The 26,982-nt window shown below is 34.4% G+C and overlaps 1 protein-coding gene and 1 long non-coding RNA gene across 3 annotated transcripts in view; one reads left to right on the forward strand and one right to left on the reverse strand.

Annotated features, from left to right (window-relative positions):
- LOC308498032 overlaps positions 1-7,821 on the forward strand; it is a 42,080-nt gene extending 34,259 nt beyond the window's left edge. Inside the window, exon 4 of the long non-coding RNA XR_013993399.1 lies at positions 6,807-7,821. This is a non-coding gene — a long non-coding RNA (uncharacterized lncRNA). The remainder of the gene's footprint in view (positions 1-6,806) is intronic.
- The window catches only part of UBR1 (ubiquitin protein ligase E3 component n-recognin 1), a 111,157-nt gene that overhangs the window by 22,865 nt on the left and 61,310 nt on the right, over positions 1-26,982 (reverse strand). The window contains exons 23-35 of one of the 2 annotated variants that reach the window (XM_081049242.1): positions 22,038-22,140; positions 21,557-21,605; positions 21,020-21,174; positions 19,015-19,114; positions 18,332-18,441; positions 16,123-16,209; positions 14,993-15,174; positions 10,649-10,854; positions 9,137-9,230; positions 8,213-8,362; positions 5,353-5,426; positions 2,565-2,658; positions 1,288-1,436 (exon numbers count right to left, since the gene is read on the reverse strand). In XM_081049242.1, coding sequence (XP_080905368.1) covers positions 1,288-1,436; positions 2,565-2,658; positions 5,353-5,426; positions 8,213-8,362; positions 9,137-9,230; positions 10,649-10,854; positions 14,993-15,174; positions 16,123-16,209; positions 18,332-18,441; positions 19,015-19,114; positions 21,020-21,174; positions 21,557-21,605; positions 22,038-22,140 — 1,553 coding nt within the window. Of the gene's footprint in view, positions 1-1,287; positions 1,437-2,564; positions 2,659-5,328; positions 5,427-8,212; positions 8,363-9,136; positions 9,231-10,648; positions 10,855-14,992; positions 15,175-16,122; positions 16,210-18,331; positions 18,442-19,014; positions 19,115-21,019; positions 21,175-21,556; positions 21,606-22,037; positions 22,141-26,982 lie in introns of both variants that reach the window. The other variant, XM_081049241.1, reaches the window with a different exon arrangement.

A 26,982-nucleotide genomic window follows, 5' to 3' on the forward strand; every position in this document is an offset into this window, starting at 1 on the left:
GCAGCTTATGCACTATAAATAAAGTACAGCATTATGTCCATTGAATGGAAAAAGCACTACAGGGAAAACAATGTAACACTATTAAACAGAGTCCAATTACTAGGTTAAAGAACCACATACAAAGATTTAGTTCTATTTACCACTGAATTTCTCATCTCTCTTATGACAAAACTGACCTTTTTTTAATGTTCAGTCTCTAAATATAGATTCTTGATTCCTAATGCTTGTATTCCCAAAGACAGTAAAGTGTAAAGTACCTGCATTGAAAGTTTTCAATAGAAAGTCAGATTTTATTTTATATAATCCTATTGCTACTACTTCTCATTTTATTTAATCTTAGTAAATATAAACCTGTGTGTTATGATTTAACTCAGACAGGTTTGGAATTAACTCCTAAAATCTGTTTATAGAGACTGATGCTGAAGTGGCTTCATGCTACTTAATTCCAACAATGAAACAGTGTCTTGTTACAAAAACATAATTAAATGAAGAAAATGTGGTAGGCTCCATTAAAAATAACAACCAAAAATATATGTCGCAAAGAAAGATTGAAACTGGCTTGGATAAAGATAATATGAAATAGTTATTATTCTTTTAACTAATATAGCATTGTATATCTGATGACTGTAATGAGCAAATATGATGATTTAAAAATCTAAGCGATTCTTCACTGCTATACTTTTCTATTTCCCCCTAGCTTTACTGAGGTATAACTGATGTATAACATTGTGTAAGTTTAAGGTGTACAACATGTTGATTTGATTGCTGCATTTTTCTGTAGGAAGCTTTCAATATCACAGATAATTTTACAGTGGGCTTCCTTTCAGACTTGGTTAATTTCTGCCTGCTAATCTGTCTCTCCTGATCACCTCAGTCTCGCTTTCCCTTTTTAGGTGACTTTAGTTTCCCTTTCTTTTTCTCTCAAAGTGTAAAAGAAATAAAAATTACTGAACCTTTCTGGGTTGATTCTTCTTCCTTTGCCTTTTTTCCTTGACCTTCTAGTGTTATAAATCTGCCATATTTTTAATCTAGCTTGCTTCATGATGTCCTTTTCATATATTTTTAGCTATGTTGCATATGGCCATTATTGCAGTTAAAAAGAGATCAATATAAAAATTCTCAGACTAAATGGCATCAGGCCACACTAATCTACTGAAATACTAATAGTATTCAAACGGGTCAGAATATCCAGAACCATCAGGGAAGAAAAAAGGAATACTTTTTAGTTGATCAATGTTAATTCTGTTTCTATGAAATCTACAAACCAGTTCTGTTAATAGGCTTTACCAATTGCCTGGATAGTGAAAGCACATGTGCTCCAGGTCATCATGGGGATTCGAGGATCCATTTCATCAGGAGGCACTTTCAGTCCAATTCTATAAATTGTTGTGGCGAAGAGAACGACCATTTCCTTGATGCTGTTAGAGTATTTTATTCTAAAAACAAAACAGGAAAAATTTATGTACTGATTTAGTAAAAGGGACTACCTGTTGATAAGTCTAATTAGATATTGAAGCAGCAAACAATTTAACTCTTGACAAAGTAAACTGCTCTTTGTCAAATTAGAGATTAGAGCCTCTGCAGAAGATTTATTATTAAGAAAAAAATGGGAAAAGCAGAACTGTGTCTCCTATAAGTAGAAAAATATCTCTTATGAAATGGTAATGGTTACACTTGAAATCTACGTAACTTTACTAACCATTGTCACCCCAATAAACTTTAATTAAGAAAAAAAAGTTAAGAAAAAAAAAAAAAGAGAGAGAGAGAAATGGTAATGGCCCATATAACTTCACTTCCTGGGAAAGATGCAGTAAATGATCACAGCAGAAAAGGGTCCAGGTCCAAATTAAGAGAAAGACTGGACAGAAATTCAGAGGAAACAGATCTGACCTAACAAGACTTAGTGTCTGGGAAAAGGGACCAAGAAGTACTTTTGTGTTGACAGGGGTGTTATGTGTGTACTTGGAGGGATAATTTCTAGTTTCCTGAACTTCCAGTTTAGCAAGTAACAAGTATTTTCAGTAGCAACGGATACATAATATAAACAAGGATCACAACTAGACAGATATACCTCAGATAATATTCATTAAATAATAGCATCTGATTTAGATACATTAAAATTATCTTTCCAATTACCTTAGGAGGTAAAGTAGGAGGTCACTCTCTCAATTTTACAAACAAGAAAAATGAATTGGAGACAGGGGGAGGTGACCTGAGGCTTTTCAGAAGTCACAGAGCAAGTTAGACGTGACTTTAGAAGTCTCTTAAATTCTGCTCTTCTTGTAGGCTAGATTACATAGAAATGGTATCTTGTTGGTCAAAAATGATTAATTATAGGCATGGTTCATCCTAATACATATTACCCTAATATCTCAAACCACTTAATTTTATTAATACAAATAAAACTCCTAGGAGAAAGAAACAAGATAAGCATGGGATAAAGAAACAATTTTACAAATAAAGTAGGAAGAAGGCAGGGAGAGGATAGAAGCAAGGAAAGATTGTTCTCCACTCTAATTTTCACAGCCATTTACCAAATTTCTCTTAATTATTTAGATACTTACGAAGACTGAACTCCATAACTCAAGATAGAATGGAACTCAACAGTAGAATCACCCATTCCTTGATCAAATAAGACTGGAATTGTTGGGTTTTCTCCTTATAAAGAAAAAGAAAAATCATGAGAGTTTAGTCTGACACACACCTTTGTAGCTTTTTAAAATTATATATGATCATTTTAGAAAACTTAGAAAATAAGCAATTATTCAAAATTTCTCCACTGAGATACACCACAGATAACATGTGGGAGATAGATACTCTTGTGTTCTCCATATAAATGTTACACATCAGATATTTTTAAAAAAGGACATTTATAATACTGTTCTGTATCTTGTTTATTCACCGATAGATGAGAAATGTCTTTCCACATCAGTAACTCTGTCTATATTTTCATTTTTAATGAATGCATAGTATTTTATTAGTAAGGCAGCATACATTAGTGAATAAGAGCAAAGGTCTGTAGCCAAACTGCCTGAGTAGGAATCCTACCTCTGCCCCTAACTAAGACGATGTGAATACTAACCCTCTTTGTGGCTCTATTTCGCCATCAAATTAGAATTGCTATTCCCCTATACGGAATGAGTTGTTTTTTTTCTGGTTGCTTTCAAGATTTTTTTCTTCATCTTTGATTTTCAGCAGTTTGCGTATGATCTATCTGGGTATGATTTTCTTTAAGTTTATCTGTTCAAGGTTCACTGAACTTCTTAAATCTGTAAATTTATGTCTTTCACCAATTTGGTAAGTTTTCAGCCATTATTTCTTCAAAAATTTTTTTCTGTACCATCCTTATCCCTCTCAGGACTTCAATGACACAAATGTTGGACTAGGAAAAAACAAGTCCCTGTGTCCCTAAGGCATGTATTTTTCCCCATTGCCTTTTCTGTCTATTCTACAGATTGGATAATTTCCACTGTTCTTATTTCACTTCACTTGACTGTGATCTAATTTCAAACGCACTGACTCCTACCTCCCCATCTCCATTTTACTATGGAGCACATCCAGTTAATTTTTATTTCATATAGTATAGTCAATTCTATTATCTCCATTTAATTCTTTTTTTAATAGTTCTACGTTTTTTCTGCTGAGAACTCTTATCTTTCCATTCATTTCAAGAGTATTCACCTTAAGTTTCATGATTATATAGCTGCTTTAAACTTTTTGTCTGGAAGTTCAACATTAAAACATCTCAGGATTGACATTTGACTGTTTTTTTTTTCCTTGAGAGTTGGTCAGATTCTCCTGGTTCTTTGTTTGCTGAGTAATTCTGGATTATATCTTGGATATTTTGAATATTACGTGATGAGGTTCTGGCTCCTGTTAAAATTCTCTGGAAAAACGTACTTTTTTGTTTTAGTAGGCAATCAACCTAATTAGGTTCAACAAGTTCTGTCTCACTGTCTGTGGGTGGTATTTCCAATGTTAGTTTTCAGAGCCTTTACTATATTGTTTGGGTCTGCCAGGACACAAACTACTCAGGGCTAGTCTGAGACTTGACCAGTCGTTTAATATAGCTTCGATCTCAAAGCTATTGCTATACTTCTTTGGCCCCTGCCCTGCACATTTTCAGCTTGAATTTGTGTCGTTTTTCAGACCAGGCAGGACTTGTGTTGGTTTCAAAATAGGAGATTTCCCTTCTACATCTCCTTCCTCTCTGAAACTCCCCTTGCTCTCTAACCCCAAGGGGTCCTTTTTTCCTAGTTCCTTTGGTCAAAATGAGAAGTTTCTCTCAGTTTTAGTCCCCTGTGCTGTCATGCACTGTGATTCATGTGACTGGGGCTGACCTTTGGAGTGACGCTGTGAGGCAAAGACAGAAAAAAATAATTGAGGTTTCACCCTGCATTCTTTGAAACACAGGGGTCCCTTTTGCCCAATTCTTCTGGCCAGAGAGACTGGTTTTCTCTGGGGATTTTAGGTGTCTATGTGGCCACCCGGGCAGTACAGCTCCATGACTGGGGCTAGCCTCAGGAGAGGGTCAGAAGAGAGGAAAAAACTACAGTAGGAATTCCCCTTACTCTCCAGCTCTGCAGGGCTTCTTTTCCTAGTACTCTGGCCAGAAAGAGGGCATCTCTCTTGGGTTTTTGGCTATTTGTGTCTGTTGCACAGTTCCGTGACTCAGGCTACCCTAGGGTCAAAGCTGGGAAATAAAGGAGGAAAAAAATACCCAGGAAGTTCACTTACTGTATTAACCACTCTTAAAATTTTGATATCCCTCCCCAATCTGCTTGCCAATGTTTTTCTCAGAGTCTTTAGGTAGTCTTATCTCTCAATTGTAAATATATAAACGAAGTAACAGTTTTAAAATGTTGTTTTTGTTATTACTATTAATGATAACATATTAACAATATTAGTAATAGTAATGGCTAACACACATAGTATTTACTATATACCACACACAGTTCTACTTTACATAACTCAATCCTTCAATGAGATAGGTACTATTATTATTCCCACTTTACAAATAAGAAAGTTGAGGCACAGAGAGATTAAGTAATTTGTCCAAGATCACACAGACAGTAAGTGATGGATATAAGATTTAAATCCAAGCAGTGTGACTCCAGATTAATCACTGTCTATACTGCCTCCCAGTATAAAAAAATTATTAAATCAAGTAAAGTGATTTAAGCCAAACTCAGCCTGTATTTCCTGATATTCAACAAATATGTATTTGCAAACAATATTTTACAGCAATAAGTACTCTTTTTCCAAAAAGTTTAAAGATTCTGATACTTATATCCCACATAGCTAAATACAAAATAATTTTAAGCAAACCTTTAGCATGTTTTATATTATAACCTGATATTCTGGCCAGAACAGTCGATATCCATCGTGCCAGGGTCAAAAGTTGAGCAAGAGCTTCTGCATTCTCACTGAAAAATGATATTTAAAAATTATTAAAGCCATTGGCACAAGGTCAAACTGAAAAGCTGAACTTGTAGAGTTCTTCCCCGGATAAACGGCTGTATGAAAAAGTCATTCCTCCAGATTAACTGCCTAGATCATAGGAACATGTGTCTAAAAATATAGTTTTGGGAGGGAGGGGGATTTTAAAAGTACAAGGGAAAGACACCACCCATATGCCCGTCACCTAGTAGTAGTTAATGTCAGAATCATCATTCTAGTTGCTCAAGTCAGAAACTAGGTGTTGCCATTGATTTATCTGATTCCCTCACACACCACATTCTAACCTATCAGCTAGTCTTACAAGTTTCACCTTCTAAAGATATCCCAAATTGATCACTTCTTTCTACCTTGGATTACTACCCTAATCCAAGTTACATCATCCCTCACCTGGACTATTTCAACAGACTAACTGTTCTTCCTGCCTCCACGAGGGTGTTTCATTATTGTCTATGTACTCGTCCTAACAGCAGAGTCAAAGGGATCTTTTATAAATGTAAATCAGATCGTATCACTGCTCTGTCCAAAACACTCCAGTGGTTTCCCATCACACATAAAATACAACTCTAACCTCTAATCTTAGCTCATAGGCCCTTTTCTGAGCTGGCTCTTTGCTCCATTCCAAGCATGATGCCTTCTTGCTGTGCCTTGAATATGCTGATTGTGTTCCTACCTCAGGGCCCTTGCTCTTGCTATTGCCTGTGCTTGGGATTCTCTTCTCCCAGAGAGTAGCACTGCTTGTCCTTCACTTCGTTCACATCTCTACTGAAATGTCACCATCTTGGACGGAAGCTCCCTAACAACTCTGTCCATAAACAGTCTCATGCACTGGTCTGTCTCTAGCCCCCTTTATTCTGCAACTTTAGTTTTTTCATAATATTTCTCACTAATCAACACTTTGTATTTTTATGTTCATTGTTGGTTCTCCTCTCTGTAATCTAAACTCCATAAAGGCAGGGACTTGATCCAAACTGTTATTAATAATCAAGGGGGACCAGAAACAGCGTTATTAAAAAGGACTGTAGAAAAGGAACTTGCTTATTGAAAGGACAGCCTTGAGTGAAGTTAAAATATATACAGAACCGTGCCAAAACTCACATATCTGGGCACAAACTTAACCTAAGAATTTTTTCAGTTCTCAGAAATGAAATTGTACTATGATTGGTTATGACCAATTTTCTTTAAAAAATACTAGCTTATTATTAGTTTTGATATTTTTATATGCTTTTAGCTTTAATATCTTAGATTATACTCATGTTGATTTTCTAAAAGCAAGTGGCAAATATAATCAACTACACAGCTAAGTTCAAGTGCCTAATAAAAATGTTACTTATAATTATGTATTTCAGATCCTAGGTAACAAAATGGATACTACAGGTTAAAAAACATCACAGGATTCGAAGACTCCCAGTTGTGAGGATCAGTCTAACTTCAGAAAGGCTTGTCCTGAAGCATCCTATTCTTAAAGACATCAAGGAAAGAAGGTGCTGAACATTCCTTTAGAGAATAATTTACATGTTTAATAATCCTTATTTGGGGAACCAGTGTAACCAGTGTGTAAAAAACGCTTGTACAGGCTAACAAGAAGTTGGAAAGTCACTATATTTTATTTAGATTTATTTTATCTTTGTCTTTATGTGTATGGGTAGGTAAGGCTTTGGAGTCAGGTCTGTGTTCAAATCCTGGGTTTGTCTCGGGATAAGTAACAACTGCTCATAGTCCCCAGTTCCTTATATTTAAATGGGAATAACAGTACCTACTTCATTAGACTATTTTGAGTATTAAAATAAATAGCATAGCTAGTGTTTAGTAGAGTGCTTAGAACACATCAATTACTGACAAAAAGAAAAAAGGATAAATCTTTCTGATGCCACCTTCTTCCAAAAAGATGACGTTCTATGTCCCAATATACTGAGTAGGAGACAATTTTCAAATTAGTTTTGATAATGACATGGAATAGTCAAGATAGCGCAACTACTTACTGACACTTCTTGCGAAACCTATCACCTTTGAATTCTTCTGTTGTGGAAACATGTTTAAAGTGTTTTTTTATCAACAGAACCAGGTTCTTTATTACAACTTTCATCATCATTACAAATTCAATGAGTTTTAAAGAAACTAAAACAGTAATAATAAATCATACTGTTATCATTAGGTACAACAGTGAGAATAAAGAAATACAATTAAGTGTTCTAGTTGTCATAAAAACTAATGAATTTGCCTGTTAAACTCTGTTTACAGGTGGTCAAAATATAAAAACTTAGTCTAAATGCTCAAAAACTATCCAAAGATATATGATGAATCAATTGTTTTTTACTTTTACAGTTAACACTTTCTGCACATCTCTCAAACTATAACATTTAGAAAAAAAGAATTAAAAATAATACCACAAAGACTTTTAGAGAAAGGAAACTTCAAATAGCAACAAATTGTGGCAAAGGACTATATGAAAGGAATGAGTCTTTACATCTTTTCTCCTTCTGTGAATGCTAAGAAAGATATCAAAGTTCTATTGTTTTAGTGGCAGTTGGAAGCTTTATACACAACATATAGATTTGACTAACTGAATGTTCCAGTTATTTTAGAGACCAAAAATTGGAGCTAATTTTAATCATATTTTTAAGTAGAATATTTTATAAAATGAAAAAGTATTAATTACTTTAAATAGCAAAAAAGAAACTAGTAATCTAACCAAAATAGACATATGAAAGACAAGTTTTTTATAAAATTAACCAAAACAGAAATTAAAATATACCTGTTTATCGCTTGAGGTTGCAAAGGAATAATGGGAATTACGGTATTGCACAGGGATTTGCAAAGAGGGCAAAGATATTCTCCACTCTCCAAGTCGAAAAGGTCTACATGAATACGCTGCTGAAAGCTCAGCTGTACAGCTTCAAAATATCTGCAAAATTCGAAGACACAGGTCCATTCAGAACTATACATGTATCTTTGTTCTAATACAAGTGAGAAAAATCTGAAATTTTTGCCTCAACAAACGTCTTTAAAATCTACATGCAAAAATACACAAGTTCCAATTACAGAAGAAATAGGGTGCCCATTCTTTTGGTGGAAAACTGGAAGACTCATCAGGGTAGAAAAAATTTTAAAATAATTTTACTGAAATCATAACTTGTCTCCTGCCTCAACACCATGGAGATATAATGTGGACACTACTTCCCTCAGTTTCCAATGACCAACTGAAGTAGTCATTGGCTATTATAGGAAAATTATATATTTCAATCCAATGCCAAAAGGGTGAACCCTATACAAGATTTCTCAGGAATTATAGTTCTCATCTTTCATCTCTTCAGAGGTAGAACTAGAATTTCTTGTCCTATTCTATCCCAAAGGTACTTTTTCACTGTTTTGAGGGGAATACAATTTTTATAAAGATTGCTGCTTCTTTTACACAAATACTGATCAAGAGGAACTAATTAATTTGTGGGGAGCAAGTAGAAAGGAAGCATGAAAATTTTAAGTTTATAACTTTACACACCAATTTCTACGGGTGATAATAAATGAGTATCATGCAAACAAAATTAGTAATTAAAACTGCTTCAATTATTTAAATAAGGAAGGAAGGAAAGAAGACATGGGAAAACATGCCTTTTTGTGGCCTTTAGTGAACTCCAATATTCCTAGTTTCTTTCAAGAACACGTCAGAAGGACAACTTACTTCTGCCAGCACACTGCATGCATCACATGACCACAGCTTCCCGTATAAGTTCCATATGCCAAGTCTGGATCCATGAAAAGTGGGTCCAGGGTTTCTGGTACAGGAAGACAAAAATAAGACCTATGTAATCATCTCTTCCACAGTCAGGAAAGGGAAAAAAAATAGAGGTTATGAGGTCTATAATTCTAATCATAAACTTTCTCAGAAATGTCCAAGAAAAGTGTCACATTATCATGATAGCAGGATATATTTTCTTAATAATAAATAAAAGAGGATAATAATAAATAAAAAAAAACTAGACTTCCAGGTATGATTCTAAAATTAATATGGATTAATGATAACTTCTATTCTTGATTTACATTTTTATTTTAAACATTACATCTAAGTTACATTATCTTGGTCATTGAAGTGATTTTCTATAACTCAAGCACAATTTACTTTTGTAATTTTAAGAGTAATTTGGGTAAATTTAAAGGGACATTTTGGGGCATTATAATCTATTGGATAAAAGCACAGACTATGGGTTCAAAATCTGGTTTCATCACTTAAAACTCATGGCTTTGGGCAAGTTACTTAACTTCTCTGTTCCTCAGTTCCTTCATCTATAGAATGGAGCCAATGCTGGTACCTAATTTATAGGGCTGCTGTAAAGATTGAGTAAATACACAGAAAGCACGTTCTGTGCCTGGATATGGTAAGTACTCAATAAGTGTTAGCCCCCCACCACCCACTTTTTAAATCAATATTATCGTTCTAAAGGTATTTTAAAAATAAAAAGGCTAACTCCTGAGGTGATGTAAGAAGTACAATACATTAGCTAATTAGTATTCCTGCCAAGGATATGTTTAACATGAGCCTAATCATGAGCCAACAATCAACAAATCCACAATGTAAGATACTATATAAAATAACTGGCTTGCATTCTTCAAAAAAGTTATCATGGAAAGAAAAAGGGCAAGTGACTATTTTAGATTAAAATAGACTAAAAGACACATAACTAAAACAACACATGAAACATGTCTAGATTCTAAATGAAAAAAAAAGTCTAGCTAAAAAGTGACATTTTGAAGGCAGGGGGTTAAATTAAAATATGGATTTTATATTAGATGATATTCCTGAATTATTATTAATTTTCTTAAATGTTATAATGGTATAGTAGACATATAATAGATTGTCCTTAGCTTTAGAAAATGCATGTGGAAACATAAATGTCATGATGCCTGTATCCCACTTTCAAATAGAGCAGAGACATGGAGAGAGAGAGAGACGAAGAGACACAGAGAGAAAATGAGCAATGTGGTCAAGCGCTAACAAAAATTCAAATTAAAAGAAGAACAAAGGAGCCAACATGGCATGTAAAAACCTAGAGTACATTTTTCATGAGTAAACTGTGATCTGACCAAATAAGGCTAAATACAATCCCACTCCCAAACTTCTTTCAGACAGTATTTTTTCTAATTACATAAGTATGAAAAGAAATGCTCAAAAGATTATTTATTAAACAATACATACCCCCTGAGAGTTCTATGGGTTTTCCCCTGTTCTGGGTTAAGGCGGTGGATTTCTGGACACAGGCCGATAATACCATCGCATTATTTTCTATTTTCACCTCTTGTTCTTCTTGGCAGAGGATGCATGTCAGCACCTCCTTTTCAGTAATAGATGGACCCCGTTTAGGACCCAAAGCAATTCTAGAGTAGTTACTGACTGCTGGAGTGCTACCAAGAGAAACGACCACAAATGAGAACACATGTTTTGGTTACTTGTCTTTATAATTTGATAGATTTTAAGTAACTGTAGGGCAAGAACTTTAAGAATAAAAACAAAATAAAACTGATATTTAGCAATTAGCTTAAAATTATCCCCCGGTTTTTATCAGTTAATTTGCTTATTAGAAAATACATTCTGTGTTGCTAAGTGTGAAATCAGCAGATCACAAAGTAGAATGTATATTATAATTAATTCATTGTACCAAGAAGCTGGGTTATCTGTTTTTCTTGATTATAAAAGTAATACAGGTTGATTAAGAATTTTTGGAAAATCTAGAAAAGTATAAAGAAGAAGATAAAAGGCATTATACTCTCACAACTTAGAGAAAATCACTTGTATATTTCTTTCTAGTCTGCTTTCTATTTATAACTTTTACATAATCATTACCATATTGCATATACAGACTGGCATCCTGCTTTTATTAACTTATATCTTACTTGTTTCCTCATGTCATTAAAATCTCTTCAGAAACATTATTTTGATATTTATTTATTTATTTACGTTTTAAGGAGGGCACAGCTCACAGTGGCCCATGTGGGGGTCAAACCCCACATGGGCCACTGTAAATACGGGTGTTATTAGCACCACGCTCTAACCAACTGAGCTAACTGGCCACCCCCATCAGAAACATCATTTTAAATGGCTGCACGGTACTCTTACTATATGTGCCATAATAGTTTTATCCCTTCCCTCTTATTAGGCATTTAAGTTTCTATTCTATTGTGGTAGCTATCAAAATAAAAAACTTACATTTGAATGATTTAGCAATTCTTAGGGTCAACATGTACAATAATAATACAATAAATAATAGCAAATACCGTGTTTCCTCAAAAATAAGACGTAGCCGGACCATCAGCTCTAATGCGTCTTTTGGAGCAAAAATTAATATAAGACCCGGTCTTATTTTATTATAAGACCCATATAACATAAGATAAGACCGGGTCTTATATTAATTTTTGCTCCAAAAGACACATTAGAGCTGATGGTCCGGTTAGGTCTTATTTTTGGGGAAACACGGTATTTATAAAACACTAATTGTGGTGTGAGGCATTCTTTCAAATATTTAACATTATGTTAACCCCTTTAATCCTTCCAACAATCCTATGAGGTAGGTACTACTGTTACCTTCATTTTTCAGACGAAGAAACTGAGGCCTAGAGATGGTAAGAAACTTACCTAATGACTCATCACTAGGAAGTAGCAGAGCCAGGATTTAACCTGCGTGATCTGACTTCACAGGCCACGTTCTAAACTACTCTGCAATACTGCCTCTCTACCTGGGCTTCAAGAAGCTCCCTGAAATGTTGTAGATCATTCCATAAATTGGAAATAACTTAAATGTTATCATCAATGTAAATGAAATTATGTAATACAAAATACTACGCAGTTTTTAAATAGTGGGTCTCAGCTAGGTGTGGTACCACCTCCTAGGAGGTATCCAGCAATATGTGGGTAAGGTTTATTTGTTGGTTATCATAAGAACTAGGTGACATTACTGGAATTTAGTGGACGAGGGGCCAGATATTAAATGTTCTGAAATTCACCAGTCATGAAAATGAACTGCTGCCCAAATGCCAAGACTGAGAAACACTGAATTTGTTTTATATGTAAGAACATGTATAGATTTCCAAGACATAGTATTGGGTGAAAATGGGAAGTTGTAGAACAATATGTACATAATACAATTTATGCAAATAAGAGCCTGAATGTGATTTCTATGGATACATATATTTGTATGTAATAGTATAGTAAAAATTCTGACAATATACATAAAACTCATAGTAAGAATATCTCTGAGAAAGGGCAGAAAGGGGTCAAGCATTTGGGCCAGAGTTCAAATAGAACGTTAGTTTATCTCCACAATTTGACTTTTAAAAGGAAAATGTGTTAATTGTGTAATTAAAATTTTGTTTTTTAAAAATGTAAGAAAATATGTTTATGATTCTGGGATAAGAAAAGCCTTTTTAAACATGATACAAAAAGTTAAAACTCAAAAAGACTAATAAATCTGCTTTATCAATGCTGAAAACTTCTCTATGGCTAAACTTCATAATTAATATTAAAGAAATAGGAATAAAATGAGAAACATAAAACAAAGTTTAGTGTCCATAATTTTAAAGGACTTCTTTATAAATCAATAAGACAAAACCAAAGCACCCAAGAGAGATGGGCAAAGGATAATAAAAGGCAATTCCCAGAAGACAAAATGTAATAGGTTATTGAACAATCATATGAAAAGATGTTCGACTTAGTATTAAGTGGTAATTGGGGAAATTCAGACAGGCACAAATTTATAATTTTGATTATATCCAATATTTTCAAGTACTGATAACATTAAGTATTGGTGAAAATAAAGATAATAGGCATTCTCATACTCTGCTGGGAGTAGAAATTGATAATGCCACTTGGAAGGGCAATGTGGTAGTATATACTAAAATTTTAAATAATTATTACCTAGCTCTGTCACATTCCACCCTTCAGAAGCACATGTACAATTACACAAGGGTAACATACAAAATGTTCTACACACACACACACACACACACACACACACACACACATATTGTTTAAAATAAGGGGAAACTGGGAAATAAGGCAAAAACTACTTAAATGTCAAAAATCTGATTAAAAAAATAGTGTGTGTTTTCACATTATGGAATACTATGCAGCAGTCATAAAGAATGATGCAGAATCTATACTATAGACCTATATATATATTGACATGAAAAGATTTATGAGACATTGGAGTGAAAAAGCAAGCTACAAAACAAAAGATATGGTAAAATAAAAATACACCACTAAAAACTCAAAACAAGACTCATTATTTCTCTATGTACACGTTTATAAATGCATAGGAAGAGGTCTTGAACAATTGTATTTGTGGCAATGGTTATCTGTGGGAAAAAGGAGTGTAGAGAATGCTCAAAGGAGACTTATTATATTATTTTAATTGTTTTCAATGAGAACAGATTCATTATTTTATGTGTGCAATCAATCAGGCAATAAAAATAAATAATGAAAGCACTAAAGTCATTAATTGAGTACACTTTTGCTTGTATCTTCTGGTTTGGATAAATATACAGTAGTCTCTTTTTCATTACTTTCTAAATAGTACATTGTTGATACGTATTAGAGGGTTGGGACTTGCTGCTTATTGTTTAAAGTTTTGTATTAATTTCTAGTTTTATTACTATAGTCAGCCAAGGATAGCTTACCTTCATATCTTTTTTTTTTAATCTTTAAAATACGTAGTCTTTATTCCTTGCAGTTTTTGTTAGTATACTCAGCTTTAGGATTACAGACATATTATATGGTGTATGTTTCTACTGTTAATGCAAGAGACAATTTCCCAAAAGTATCCATAACACACATTGCTTTAAAGAGCAGTGACAGCTTGTTTTTAAAAATAAGCATAGGAAAAAAGAAAAGTATAGAAAGTATTTTCAATATTTTAAACTGGAATGCTTTTCAAAGTATCATTATTTTGACTCCTCCCTTTTCTCACTGTATCTATATAACAGCTCACAAACCGTGGCTCTCAGAGGCTAACGGATTTCCCTAAGAGGATACTACAGTCAGGACTCAGAAAACAAGATTTACTGATTCCAATTCCAGTGTGCTATCCATGACAATATATGTGCTGTCTTAACTCTCTAAGAAAAAAAGAAAAACTAATATAAACCACCTTTTTCTGAAGGGTTATTTTTTCAATTTATTGTAACTGCCATCATTTTTATCAGAAATCATAAAAATAACATGGAATATATGAACTGATATATAAATGTATACCTAAAAATGCTCATGTATATAACAGGAGCTCATTTCTGTTTTTTCTGTTCCCATTTTCATATCTTTTTGTGCATAAAAGATTCCAACAAACTGTATTGTGCACTTGAACTGTTGATCAATGTAAAATTATATTCAGTAAGTACCTGAGAGCCTTTACTGTCCCCTTCCTACCTTAAAAATACATAATGTAATTTCTCTCACTATAAAATATATTTTGAAAAAACATTATTTAAAATGAGTATGTAATTTTTCCTCCAAAAAAATTAGTTGCTGATGTTTAGTTTTGCTTTGTTTTACCTCTCCTCCTCCATAATGGAGTCTTCTTTCCCAGACATTTCTGATGTACTGTCATACATGAGTTTGTGAGTTTCAATGAAGTTTTTCTGTAAGGCAGACATCTGAGCCATGATCTTCTGGCGATGCAGCCTAGCAGCTTCAGCTTTTCTTTTTCGTTCTGCTTTTTCTTTATCATGAGTAATCTGGGTATTAAGAAACCACAAAAATTAGGTAACAGCCATTGTTATAATTTACATATACTGTTCAGTGAGGCAAAATTTCCTGGAGTGAGAGTCTAACATTGATTACACCACTCCCTAAGCCAAGATTCAATCTGATGCCTCAAAATTAGTATACAGGCTCCATTGCATCATACAATGAATTGCTCCTTTGGTTATTTCAATAATTAACATAAAGGCCAAGTACCTTAAATATCTAATAAACTGTCTTTTATACTCAATGCTAGGACATTAAGAAAAAAAATTAAATGAAACAAAAATTTTAAAACTGTCAGTCATTTAATCATTGTCATTTAATCAATTTAGGTTGACTTGATGATGTCTAACAGTTACTCCTAGATGCATTGCTAAGATTGAGAATTTTAACAATATTACTGAGATGCATTGGTATATTTTTATTGTTTATTCTAACTTAAGACTGGTGTATTCCTTTTAGGAAGGATAGTTAATAACCACAAGTCTAATAATAGTCTAATAATTTTAAGGTTAAAGTCATCAAAACCTGATTCATTATATTAATGAAAATCATAACCTAAATATTACCATATTTCACTGAATCTAAGACGTACCATTATCTTATGTCCCACTAAGAATGCTGCTGATTAAATTATAAAGAGCCATCTGTAAGACATATCCTAATTTCAGATATTAAAGTATTTTTTAAATTAATACGGTATTTCCAACAGAGCTCCACTGCATATCAATTTCCTGATTTTTGTAAAATACATGTGTATTGGATAACTACATGTCAAGTAACACTAACCCCTACAGTACAGAAACATGATAAGCAAAAGAAGATAGACATCTCACATACTTTACAATAAACAGGTTCCTTCTAACAAAAAGCAGCAGCTCTCTCATACCAGCAAAGTTCAAAGACAGAGATGAATGTCACCATTATTATGTTATTACCTCGTCATTCTTAATAGATTCTGATCCTGATGTAGTTGCTACAATTAAACAAGATTTTTCTCTTAATCGCTTCACTGTGTCAAACATCTGAAAAACAAATGAAATGTTAAAAGATTTGGTTAGATTGACCAGGAACAGAAAAATTCACTAATCTGATTTTGTCATCACGTCTCCAAATGTCTGACTTAAACTATTTACACACACATACACAAACACACACAACACGTGCACGCATGAAGTGACTCCTGACTGTAACAAACACCTCCCCTAGTCGATCAGCTATCCAGCAAAGGAGGAGGTTGCTGGTAGGAAAATCAACTGATACAGTCTGCAGGTGTGACCATACCTCTGCTTTTGTTAGGGAAATAAAAAATGTTAATTCTCTATATTCAAATATATCCTCATAAAAAGCAATCCTACTACATGAGTATACACTGTTTCCTACCATTTCACTCAATCATTTATCTTGGGATATGTTTACAGAACAACCACATCATCTTTTTTAACAAACATCAAGGTTTCAGCAATATGATGGCATATCCATAAACTTATTGAAATTTTGAAGGAGCCTCAGTCTCATATGGAAAAACCTCCCACAAGGAACTTACAAGACAACTTTATATTAAGTATTTGGATAAAATACCTAATGTTTATAAGAACAAATACTTGTGCTTTTTTGTATATTTGTGTGTGGTTTTTTTGCTTTTTTGTATATTTTGACAATGAATTTTGTTATTCAAATGGAAAATAAATTTTGAGGAATAGATCTTCAATTTACAACACCATGTCTGTACGATATAAATGTTGGACTAAATGACAGTTCAATACACTTTCTTAATAAAGGTAGAATAGTTAACTACTTTATTTCTTCTCTGGTTATAGTTTTATGTTTTTAAATGATTACTTGATAAATTTAACACAAATACTAAATATTCATGAAACATACTTCGAGAAATCTTAATAATAATATCATCTTATAGCTACATATCTAATTACATTAAGCTTGCTTAAGGAATGTCTCTAAGTAATAAAAAGGGCTGACTTGAAGTACAAAATCAGTACAAAGATCTCTGATTGATATGAATGTGGAAAATAACCACTCTATATTCTAATTACCAAAATAATATCTAGCTGATAACATCAGAATATTTTAATACAGTGAGGGGAAAACTCCATAAACTTGGCTTCATGTTTACATGTTCAGGATTTTCCATTAAAGTAACATTCCTGTCTTCTCTCCCTACCCCTTGTTCACTCGTCAAAGGCACTGCCATCCACCCAATAGTTCAAGCTCCAAATCCAGGAGCTTGTTGACTCCTTAAGATCCCTCATCCCTTTCCATCAAATCTATCAACTTGTTCCACAGATTCTACCATCAAATTATACCTGAATCAATCCAGCTTCTCACCACCTGCATCCTTAGCCTAGGTAATGCTCACTTCTCACCAGGATTGTTGCAATAGTCTTTCAATGGTTTCCATGATTTTACTCTTGTCCCCTATAATCCATTTACCTCACAGCAGAAAAATATAGGCCAGATAATGTCACTTAAAATCCTTCAATAGCTTCCCACTGTACTCAAAAATAAAATCCACCACTTTACCCTGACCTGTAAGGTCCTATATGATCTGGCTCCTGGCTGCCCCTCTGACCTTGCTGCCTACCTTTCTCTCCCTCCTCTATTGTGCACCAGTCACAGTGGCCTTCTTTCTGGCCACCTTAGAGCTTTTGCTTTGCTGTTCCCTCTTTCTAGAGTACTCTTGCAGACTCTTATAATGGTGGCTTCATGTCATTAGGCTCCAATGTCACCTCCTAAGTGGCCTTTCTGATTACTGATCTAAAGTTACCCCCTACACATCTACGAATCATCCTGGTATTTTGTTTATTATCTGTTTATCACAAATAATATGTATGCTTCATGATAGCAAATACATTATCTGTCTTATTCAAAGTCTAGAAATGAGCACAGTACACAGTCCACATTCAATATATATTGACTGAATAATGATACAAATGAATATTTTATTTTTAAAAAAAATACTAAAACATAGGGAAAATAGAATTACTAACACGACAACATAGGAGTCATCACAAAAATCAGTAGTAAATGACTTTATAATTGAAGAATATAGTGGTTTAATTTTAAAGGCAAAGAGAGGATTCTTAAATAATTAAACCAAGACATGATCAGTTTATTTTTCAGGTTTACCTGGAGTATCCATGTTATCATATCCTTTTGGCCTTCTAACTGAGGAATTCCTTTGAGTTTTTCCAAAAGCATTTGTATATTCTGAGCATTTATTGTAGAACTTCCTAATCCTTCATTGAAACACAAAAATTGCATCTCATAAATATCTTCATACTTATGTATAAATTATAATTTATATTTAATGTTATTCACATTGATAACCAGAGTCTGCAATCAATTTAATTACATTTTCAATGGAAGAATCTGCAATTACATGAAGTACTAAGTACTAAATTAAACAACTTGAAAAATTTGCATTACTTTGTCTCTCTTGTACATTTTCCACTGGGGCTGCTAAGTGAAAGCTACTCTTATTGATTGTCTTGCCTTTCCTCCACATGGCTCACTGTCGAGTAAAAACACTTAAATAAAAACCAAAATTCCAAACATACGGAAGTTGGAGGAGCTGTTATACCCATAAACTGAACAGGTTTATGATGTCTTTAAGGACCTAAAAAACACAGTGTGTAAATATAGAAAATGAAATGATTCTCTTCTCTTGGTCTTATAATTAATGTCCCTGAATGTGCTTTGAAAAAAGTGTTTTACTCAGGTAGCATTTAATAAAAATTTAAACTTATCCTGTTCCTCCAGGTTAAAGACAGTACAAAACAAACACATCATCCACTCAGACTAAAACATACGTGAAGCCTTATGGTAAAAGTCAAATGTCACTTCTTCTTCAGGAGCTTTTTGTAACTGGTGCTTTTCTTCTAATAAGCCCAATGCCAGAATATGAAATGCCTAAAGGAAAAAAATTAGAGATCTTTAAAACTGTGTATCTTCAGGTAAATACATTTTAAATGAAGGTATAAAAAAAATAGGTTAAAAATGGGCAAAGGTTATGTACAAGCAGTTTACAGAAAGAGAAGTGATAAATATACATATGAAAAATGTTCAACTTCACTTAAAATTAAAGAAATGTGACTTCAAACAAGATAATCCTATTTTTCACCTATTAGAATGGCAAAAAGTTTAGCGTTTCATAAAAACACAGAACTGACAAAGGTCTCAGGAAGCAGGTTCACGATACTGGTGATGGAAAGGTAAATCAGTGTAACATTTCTGGAGGCCAATTTGAAAATGTTTATCAAAAATGTAAAAGTATAGACCCAGTACTAGGAATCAGTATGATACACTCTCTTAATTGTGCAAAGATATTTGTATAAGGATGTTCATTTTAGTGTTTGCTATACAAAGACCTAAAAACAACCTAAATTTCTATGATTAGGAGACTACATCTCCTAGATATCCATACAACAGAATATGCAGCTATTAAAAATGAGGTAAGCCTATGTGCACTAATGTGGAAAGATCTGCAGCAGATACAAACCTTTAACATGCTATCTCCTAGGTAGAGAGCACAGGGAGGCAGGGAGAAAAATTTTAACTTTTGATTTCAAATGTATCTGTGTGGTTTGAAAGTTTTTACTGCATGTATTTACCACTGTTACAATAAAAATTGAGATACACATATAGTATAACAGCATTTAGAGTCTCCAGACCAACAAGGGAAAAAGAAAATTTAGGTAGGCAGGTGCTAAATAAATATCCAGTTACAGCTACCAAAGGTGACATTATTAAGTAATTTATAACAGTATGTCCACTTAATGAGTTAATTCTCATAACAACTGTATGAAATAATTACACTTATACTTATTTTACCAATGGGGAAATTATTCTGTCCTTTGAAGTAGCAAGTGGGGTAATTCAAGACTCAAGCCTAGATCTGTCTTCAATTCTTTTTCTTTTTTTTTAAGATTATTTTTTTTAATTGGGGAAAGAGAACAGGACTTTATTGGGGAACAGTGTGTACTTCCAGGACTTTTTTCCGAGTCAAGTTGTTGTTCTTTCAATCTTAGTTGTGGAGTGTGCCACTCAGCTTCAAGTTGTTGTCCTTTCAGTCTTAGTTGTGGAGGGCGCAGCTCAGCTCCAGGTCCAGTTGCCGTTGTTAGTTGCAGAAGGCGCAGCTCACTATCCCATGTGGGAGTTGAACCAGCAACCTTGTGGTTGAGAGGACGCGCTCCAAGCAACTGAGCCATCCAGGAGCTCAGTGGTAGCTCAGTTCAAGGTGCCATGTTCAATCTTAGTTGCAGGGGGCGCTGCCCACTATCCCTTGCGGGACTCGAGGAATCGAACTGGCAACCTTGTGGTTGAGAGCCTGGGCTCCAACCCACTGAGCCATTGGGTGGGGGGCAGCTCAGCTCAAGGTGCCGGGTTCAATCTTAGCTGCAGGGGGCACAGCCCACCAACCCCTGTGGGATTCAAGGAGTTGAACCGGCAACCTTGTGGTTGAGAGCCCACTGGCCCATGGGGGAATTGAACTGGCAGCCTTCGGAATTAGGAGCACGGAGCTCCAAACACCTGAGCCACCGGGCCGCCCCTAAATTCTTTACTATACTGTCTCCTCTTAATAAAAGTGAAATAAACAATATAAAAAATTATGATGAAATAGTGGCATGCCAATTTATTATTAGGAGCAGCAGGCCTTTTTTCTTCATTTTTAAAATATAAATGATTCTCAAAAATTAGGATACTAAAAACATGCGAACATACTCTAGATGTGGTTCTGACTAAAGTTAGATGAGGGAACTTCTTCAAACCTCCATGAACTCTATGAAGTAGAGAAAATATTTCAGGTATACATACCATCTGTAGCATCCCTTCAGTCCACAAGTTAGAATCTGTGTCTAATGCCCACTCAAATATCGTCCTGAGAATGTACATCATGATATCACAATTTAGAAGGTTAACCACTTTGCTGAAAGCAGGGCAGAATTCAGGAGGTGGTGGTGGTGGTAATGCTATAAGTAGGTGGGAGATGGATGGAAGAAGAGACAAATAGGTACCCTTTTATCTCAGTTATTCTACCTGCTAAATTGCAAATGTCAAAATCATATGTGCAAAAATGACACATGATTTTTGTTACCTTTAAAGCACTGAAAACATCAGTGTCAAGAGAAATATAAGTCACTATCAATCACCCAAAATAAACTCCATTTGCTATAAATTTAAAATTCTGTCACCACTGATGTATGCCATATCTTAATATGTGAACAAGAAACAAAGGGTTCTTTGCACTTCCGCTAGTTGTCCACTCTCAGTAAACAAAACACTATATGCTTGGCTGACAACAAAACCATAGAAAATGGTCATAATCAGTCAATTCAGAATCTCACTTTTTACCTTCATCTTTGTTTTCTTGTTTTCTCCTTTTCTTCTGCATATGTTCAGCCTATTTAAAAAAAAAAAATCTATCTTTAAATATGCTACCTGGCAAGCATGAAATAAATGAAATGCTTTGACTAGAAAGATCCACCAACCTACCAAAATATTGTATATACCGAAGTGTATATTCAAAATGCTATCTTGTTCCAGAAACAAAATGGCTGTCCTAGTCCTAGGTAAGGCTACTGCAAAATAGATGGGTAACATTCCTCCTCAAGAATTTAGTCCACATTCTCTGTCAACAATATTTACCTACTGCCTATTTTGGTATAATTGGGAAAATCTGAATATTGCCTATACACTAGGTAACATTATTGATTCAATTTTAATTTCTCGAGTTAGATAATGGCCTCTATTAATGAAAACCAGGAATTTTTCTATGGAGCTAGAAAGCATAAGCATTTTAGGTTTATTTTCTGAAGCGGATATCTTTTCCTACCTTGCTATGCTGTGTTTTGGAGTAATGATAAAAGTACATATTGAAGTCTTTCAATGATTCATCTTTCAGTTCATAAACTCCATGGCCTGATACACCTGGTTTCCTAAATAAAAAGAAAATGCAGACATAAACTGCAGTGTTCTTGAAGGCTAGAATACAGACACAATGAGAACCCAAAAATTAAAGTCAAAATCTAGAGGAAGAAAACAGTTGTATCTCATTCGACTTGCTTAAACTGAAACGACAAATTTCATTCCAATAGTAAAACTAAAAACCAACATTGTAAGCTCAATGTCCTGATAACAGCTAAGCTGTGCTTCATAATTATGAAATTCAAACAAACCTGAGGAAGTTTATTTTATGTTATATAGAACTGATCCCATTCCCTTCTTAAATCTCTAAGGCTTTTTTTTTTTTTAATTTATTGGGGTGACAATTGTTAGTAAAGTTACATAGATTTCAGGTGTACAATTCTGTATTACATCATCTATAAATCCCATTGTGTGTTCACCACCCAGAGTCAGTTCTCCTTCCATCACCATATATTTGATCCCCCTTACCCTCATCTCCCACCCCCCACCCCCCTTACTCTCTGGTAACCACTAAACTATTGTCTGTGTCTATGAGTTTTTGTTTCTCATTTGTTTGTCTTGTTCTTTGTGGTTTTTGGTTTATATACCACATATCAGTGAAATCATATAATTCTCTGCTTTTTCTGTCTGACTTATTTAGCTTAGTATTGTACTCTCAAGATCCATCCATGTTGTCACAAACGTTCCTATATCATCTTTTCTTACCGCCGAATAGTATTCCATTGTGTATATATACCTCAACTTCTTTATCCATTCATCTACTGAAGGACATTTTGGTTGTTTCCATGTCCTGGCCATAATAAACAAAGCTGCAATGAACATTGGAGCATGCATGTCTTTATGTATAAATGTTTTCAGATTTTTTGGGTAGATACCCAGGAGAGGGATTGCTGGGTCATATGGTAATTCTATTCGTAATTTATTAAGGAACCTCCACACTGCCTTCCATAACGGCTGCACCAGTCTGCATTCCCACCAACACTATATGAGGGTTCCTTTTTCTCCACAGCCTCTCCAACACTTGTTACTATTTGTCTTGTTGATGATAGCCATTCTGACTGGGGTGAGGTGATATCTCATCGTGGTTTTTATTTGCATTTCTCTGATGATTAGTGATGTTGAGCATTTTTTTCATATGTCTATTTGCCATTTGTATATCCTCTTTGGAGAAATGTCTCTTCAGGTCCTCTGCCCATTTTTCAATTGGGTTGTTTGTTTTTTTCTTGTTGAGTTACATGAGTTACTTGTATATTTTGGGTATTAGCCCCTTATTGGAGGCACTGTTTGCGAAAACCTTCTCCCATTCAGTTGGTTGCCTCTTTATTTTGTCGATGGTTTCTTTTGCTGTGCAGAAGCTTTTAAGTTTCATATGGTCCCATTCGTTTATTTTAGCCTTTACTTCCATTGTCTATGGAGTCAAATTCATAAAATGCTCTTTGAACCCAAGGTCCATAAGTTTAGTACCTATGTTTTACTCTGTGCAGTTTATTGTGTCAGGTCTTATGCTTAAGTCTTTGATCCATTTTGAATTAATTTTGGTACATGGTGACAGATGGCAATCCAGTTTTATTCTTTTGCACGTGGCTATCCAATTAATTATCTGTCCATATTTATGTGGTTTTATTTCTGGGTTCTCAATTCTATTCCATTAGTCTATGTGTCTGTTTTTCTGCTGATACCATGCCGTTTTGATTACTATAGCCCTGTAGTACAAGCTAAAGTCAGGGAGTGTGATACCGCCAGTATTGTTTTTTCTTAAGGTGGCTTTGGCTATTCGGGGTCTTTTGTGGTTCCAAACAAATCTGATGATTTTTTCTATTTTTTTGAAAAATGCCATTGCGATTTTGATGGGGATTGCATTAAGTCTGTATGATGCTTTGGGCAATATGGCCACTTTAACTATGTTGATTCTTCCAATCCATGAGCACGGAATGTCTTTCCATTTCTTTGTGTCTCCTTCAATTTCTTTCAAAAATGTCTTATAGTTTTCAGTATATAGATCCTTTACATCCTTGGTTAAGTTTATTCCTAGGTATTTTATTCTTTTTGCTACAATTGCAAAAGGAATTGTTTTTTGTATTACTTTTTTTGAGATTTCATTGCTAGTATATAGGAATGCAATGGACTTTTGTACGTTGATTTTGTAGCCAGCAACTTTACTGTTTGTTGATTGTTTCTAATAACTTTCTGGGGAGTCTTTAGGGTTTTCTATATATAGCATCATGTCATCTGCAAAGAGTGATAATTTAACTTCTTCATTCCCAATTCCGATGCCTTTTATTTCTTCCTCTTGCCTGATTGTTCTGGCAAGGATTTCCAACACTATGTTCAAAAGCAGAGGTGATAGGGGACAGCCCTGTCATGTTCCTGAACGTAGAACAAAGGCCTTCAGTTTTTCACCATTAATTATGAGATTAGCTGAGGGCTTGTCATATATGGCCTTTATTATGTTAAGGTATTTTTCTTCTATACCTATTTTATTAAGTGTTTTAATCATAAATGGATGTTGCTCTTCCCAAAGGGTTTTTCTCCATCTATTGATATAATCATGTGATTTTTGTCCTTTGTTTTGTTTATGGGATGTATCACATTGATGGATTTGCGGATGTTGAACCATCCTTGTGCCCCGGGGATGAATCCCACTTGGTCGTGATGAATAATCTTTTTAATGCATTGTTGTATTCGATTTGCTAGAATTTTGTTTAGGATTTTTGTATCTGTATTCATCAAAGATATTGGTCTGTAGTTTTCTTTTTTTGTGTTGTCCTTACCAGGTTTTGGTTATCAGGGTAATAATGTTGGTCTCATAAAATTAGTTAAGGAGTACTGTCTCTTCTTCAATTTTTTGGAAGTGTTTGAGCAGGATAGGTACTAGATCCTCTTTGAGGGTTTGGTAGAATTCACTAGTGAAGCCATCTGGTCCCAGAATTTTACTTTTGGGACGGTTTTGGATGACTGATTTAATTTTGTTACTGGTGATCGGTCTGTTTAGATTTTCCAGTTCTTTATGGTTCAGCCTTGGAAGGCTATATGTTTCTAAGAACTTGTCCATTTCTTCTAGGTTATTGAATTTGGTGGCATATAGTCCTTCATAGTATTTTTGGATGATCCTTTGTATTTCTGTGGTGTCCGTGATAACATCCCCGTTTTCATTTCTGATTTTGTTAATGAGCGTCTTCTCTCTTTTTATCTTAGTGAGTCTACCCAAGGGTTTGTCAATTTTGTTAATCTTTTCAAATAACCAGCTCTTTGTCACATTTTTTCTAGTGTCTTTTTGTTCTCTATTTCATTTAGTTCTGCTCTGATTTTTATTTCCTTTATTCTGCTGACCTTGGGTTTCACTTGTTCTTCTTTTTCTAGTTCTTTAAGGTGTAACATGAGGTTATTTATTTGGGATTTTTCTTGTTTCTTGAGATAGGCCTGTAATGATACAAATTTCCCTCTTAAAACTGCTTTTGCTGCATCCCAAAAATGTTGGTAGGATGTATTTTCATTGTCATTTGTTTCTATGTATCTTTTGATCTCTCCTCTAATTTCTTCTTTGACCCAGCTGTTCTTTAAAAGTATGTTGTTTAATCTCCATGTATTTGTGTTTTTTCCTGCTTTCTTTTTGCAGTTGATATCCAATTTCAAAGCCTTGTGATCAGAGAATATGCTTGGTATGATTTCAATCTTCTTAAATTTGCTGAGGCTGATTTTATGTCCCAATATGTGGTCTATCCTTGAGAATGTTCCATGTACACTAGAAAAGAATGTATAGTCTGATGTTTTAGGATGAAGTGTGCTATATATGTCAATTATGTCCATTTCATCTAATGTGTCACTTCGGGCTGCTATTTCGTCATATATTTTCTGTTTGTATGATCTATCCTAACTGTCAATGATGTATTTAAGTCCCCTAGTATAATTGTGTTTTGGTCAATTTCTCCCTTTAGTTCTGTTAATAGTTTCTTGGTATATTTCGATGCTCCCTGATTGGGGGCATAAATATTGATGACTGCTATGTCTTCTTCTTGTATAGTCCCCTTTACCATTATAAAATGTCCATCTTTGTCTCGTTATCTTTTTCACCCTGAAGTCTGTTTCATCTGATATCATTATGGCTGCACCTGATTTTCTCTGGGTACCATTTACTTGGAGTGTCAATTTCCACCCTTTCACTTTGAGTCTATGCTTGTCCTTGTAGCTGAGATGTTTCTCTTGGAGACAGCATATGGTTCAGTTTAGTTTTTTGATCCAATCTGCTACTCTGTGCCTTTTTATTGGTGAGTTCAGTCCATTTACATTTAGGGTGATTATTGATATGCGAGGATTTCCTGTCATTCAATCTTTAGTTTTCTGGTAAGGCTGTGTCTCCACTGTTTCTTTGCCTTTTTGTTGTTGTCTATTATTTCTGTGTGGTGGTATTCTACGATGTTTCCCTCTGTTTCTTCTTTTATTACAGTATACATTTCAGTTCTGGATTTTTTTTGAGTGGTTACCCTTAAGTGTATGTAAAAGAAAGTTTGATATTTAGAGTATTCCATTTTCTTCAGCACACTTACTTTCTCCATTCCCATATTCTGGTTCAGGCCTGTACTCTCCCCCTTTTTATGTTTTGGTTGCCACAAATTGTTCCTGTCGATGGTGGTTGAATAGCCTCCTTTAGTATTTCTTGTAGTCCAGGTCGTGTATTAGAAAATTCCCTCAGCTTCTGTATGTGTGGAAAGGTCTTCAGTCCTCCTTCATATCTAAAGGATATCTTTGCTGGATATATTATTCTTGGCTCATGATTTCTCTCTTTCAATAGTTTGAATATTTGGTTCCACTCCCTCCTGGCTTGTAGAGTTTCTGCTGAAAAATCTGATGATAAT

This window comes from Rhinolophus hipposideros (assembly GCF_964194185.1).
Source record: "Rhinolophus hipposideros genome assembly, chromosome: 5".
Taxonomy (NCBI): Eukaryota; Metazoa; Chordata; class Mammalia; order Chiroptera; family Rhinolophidae; genus Rhinolophus; species Rhinolophus hipposideros.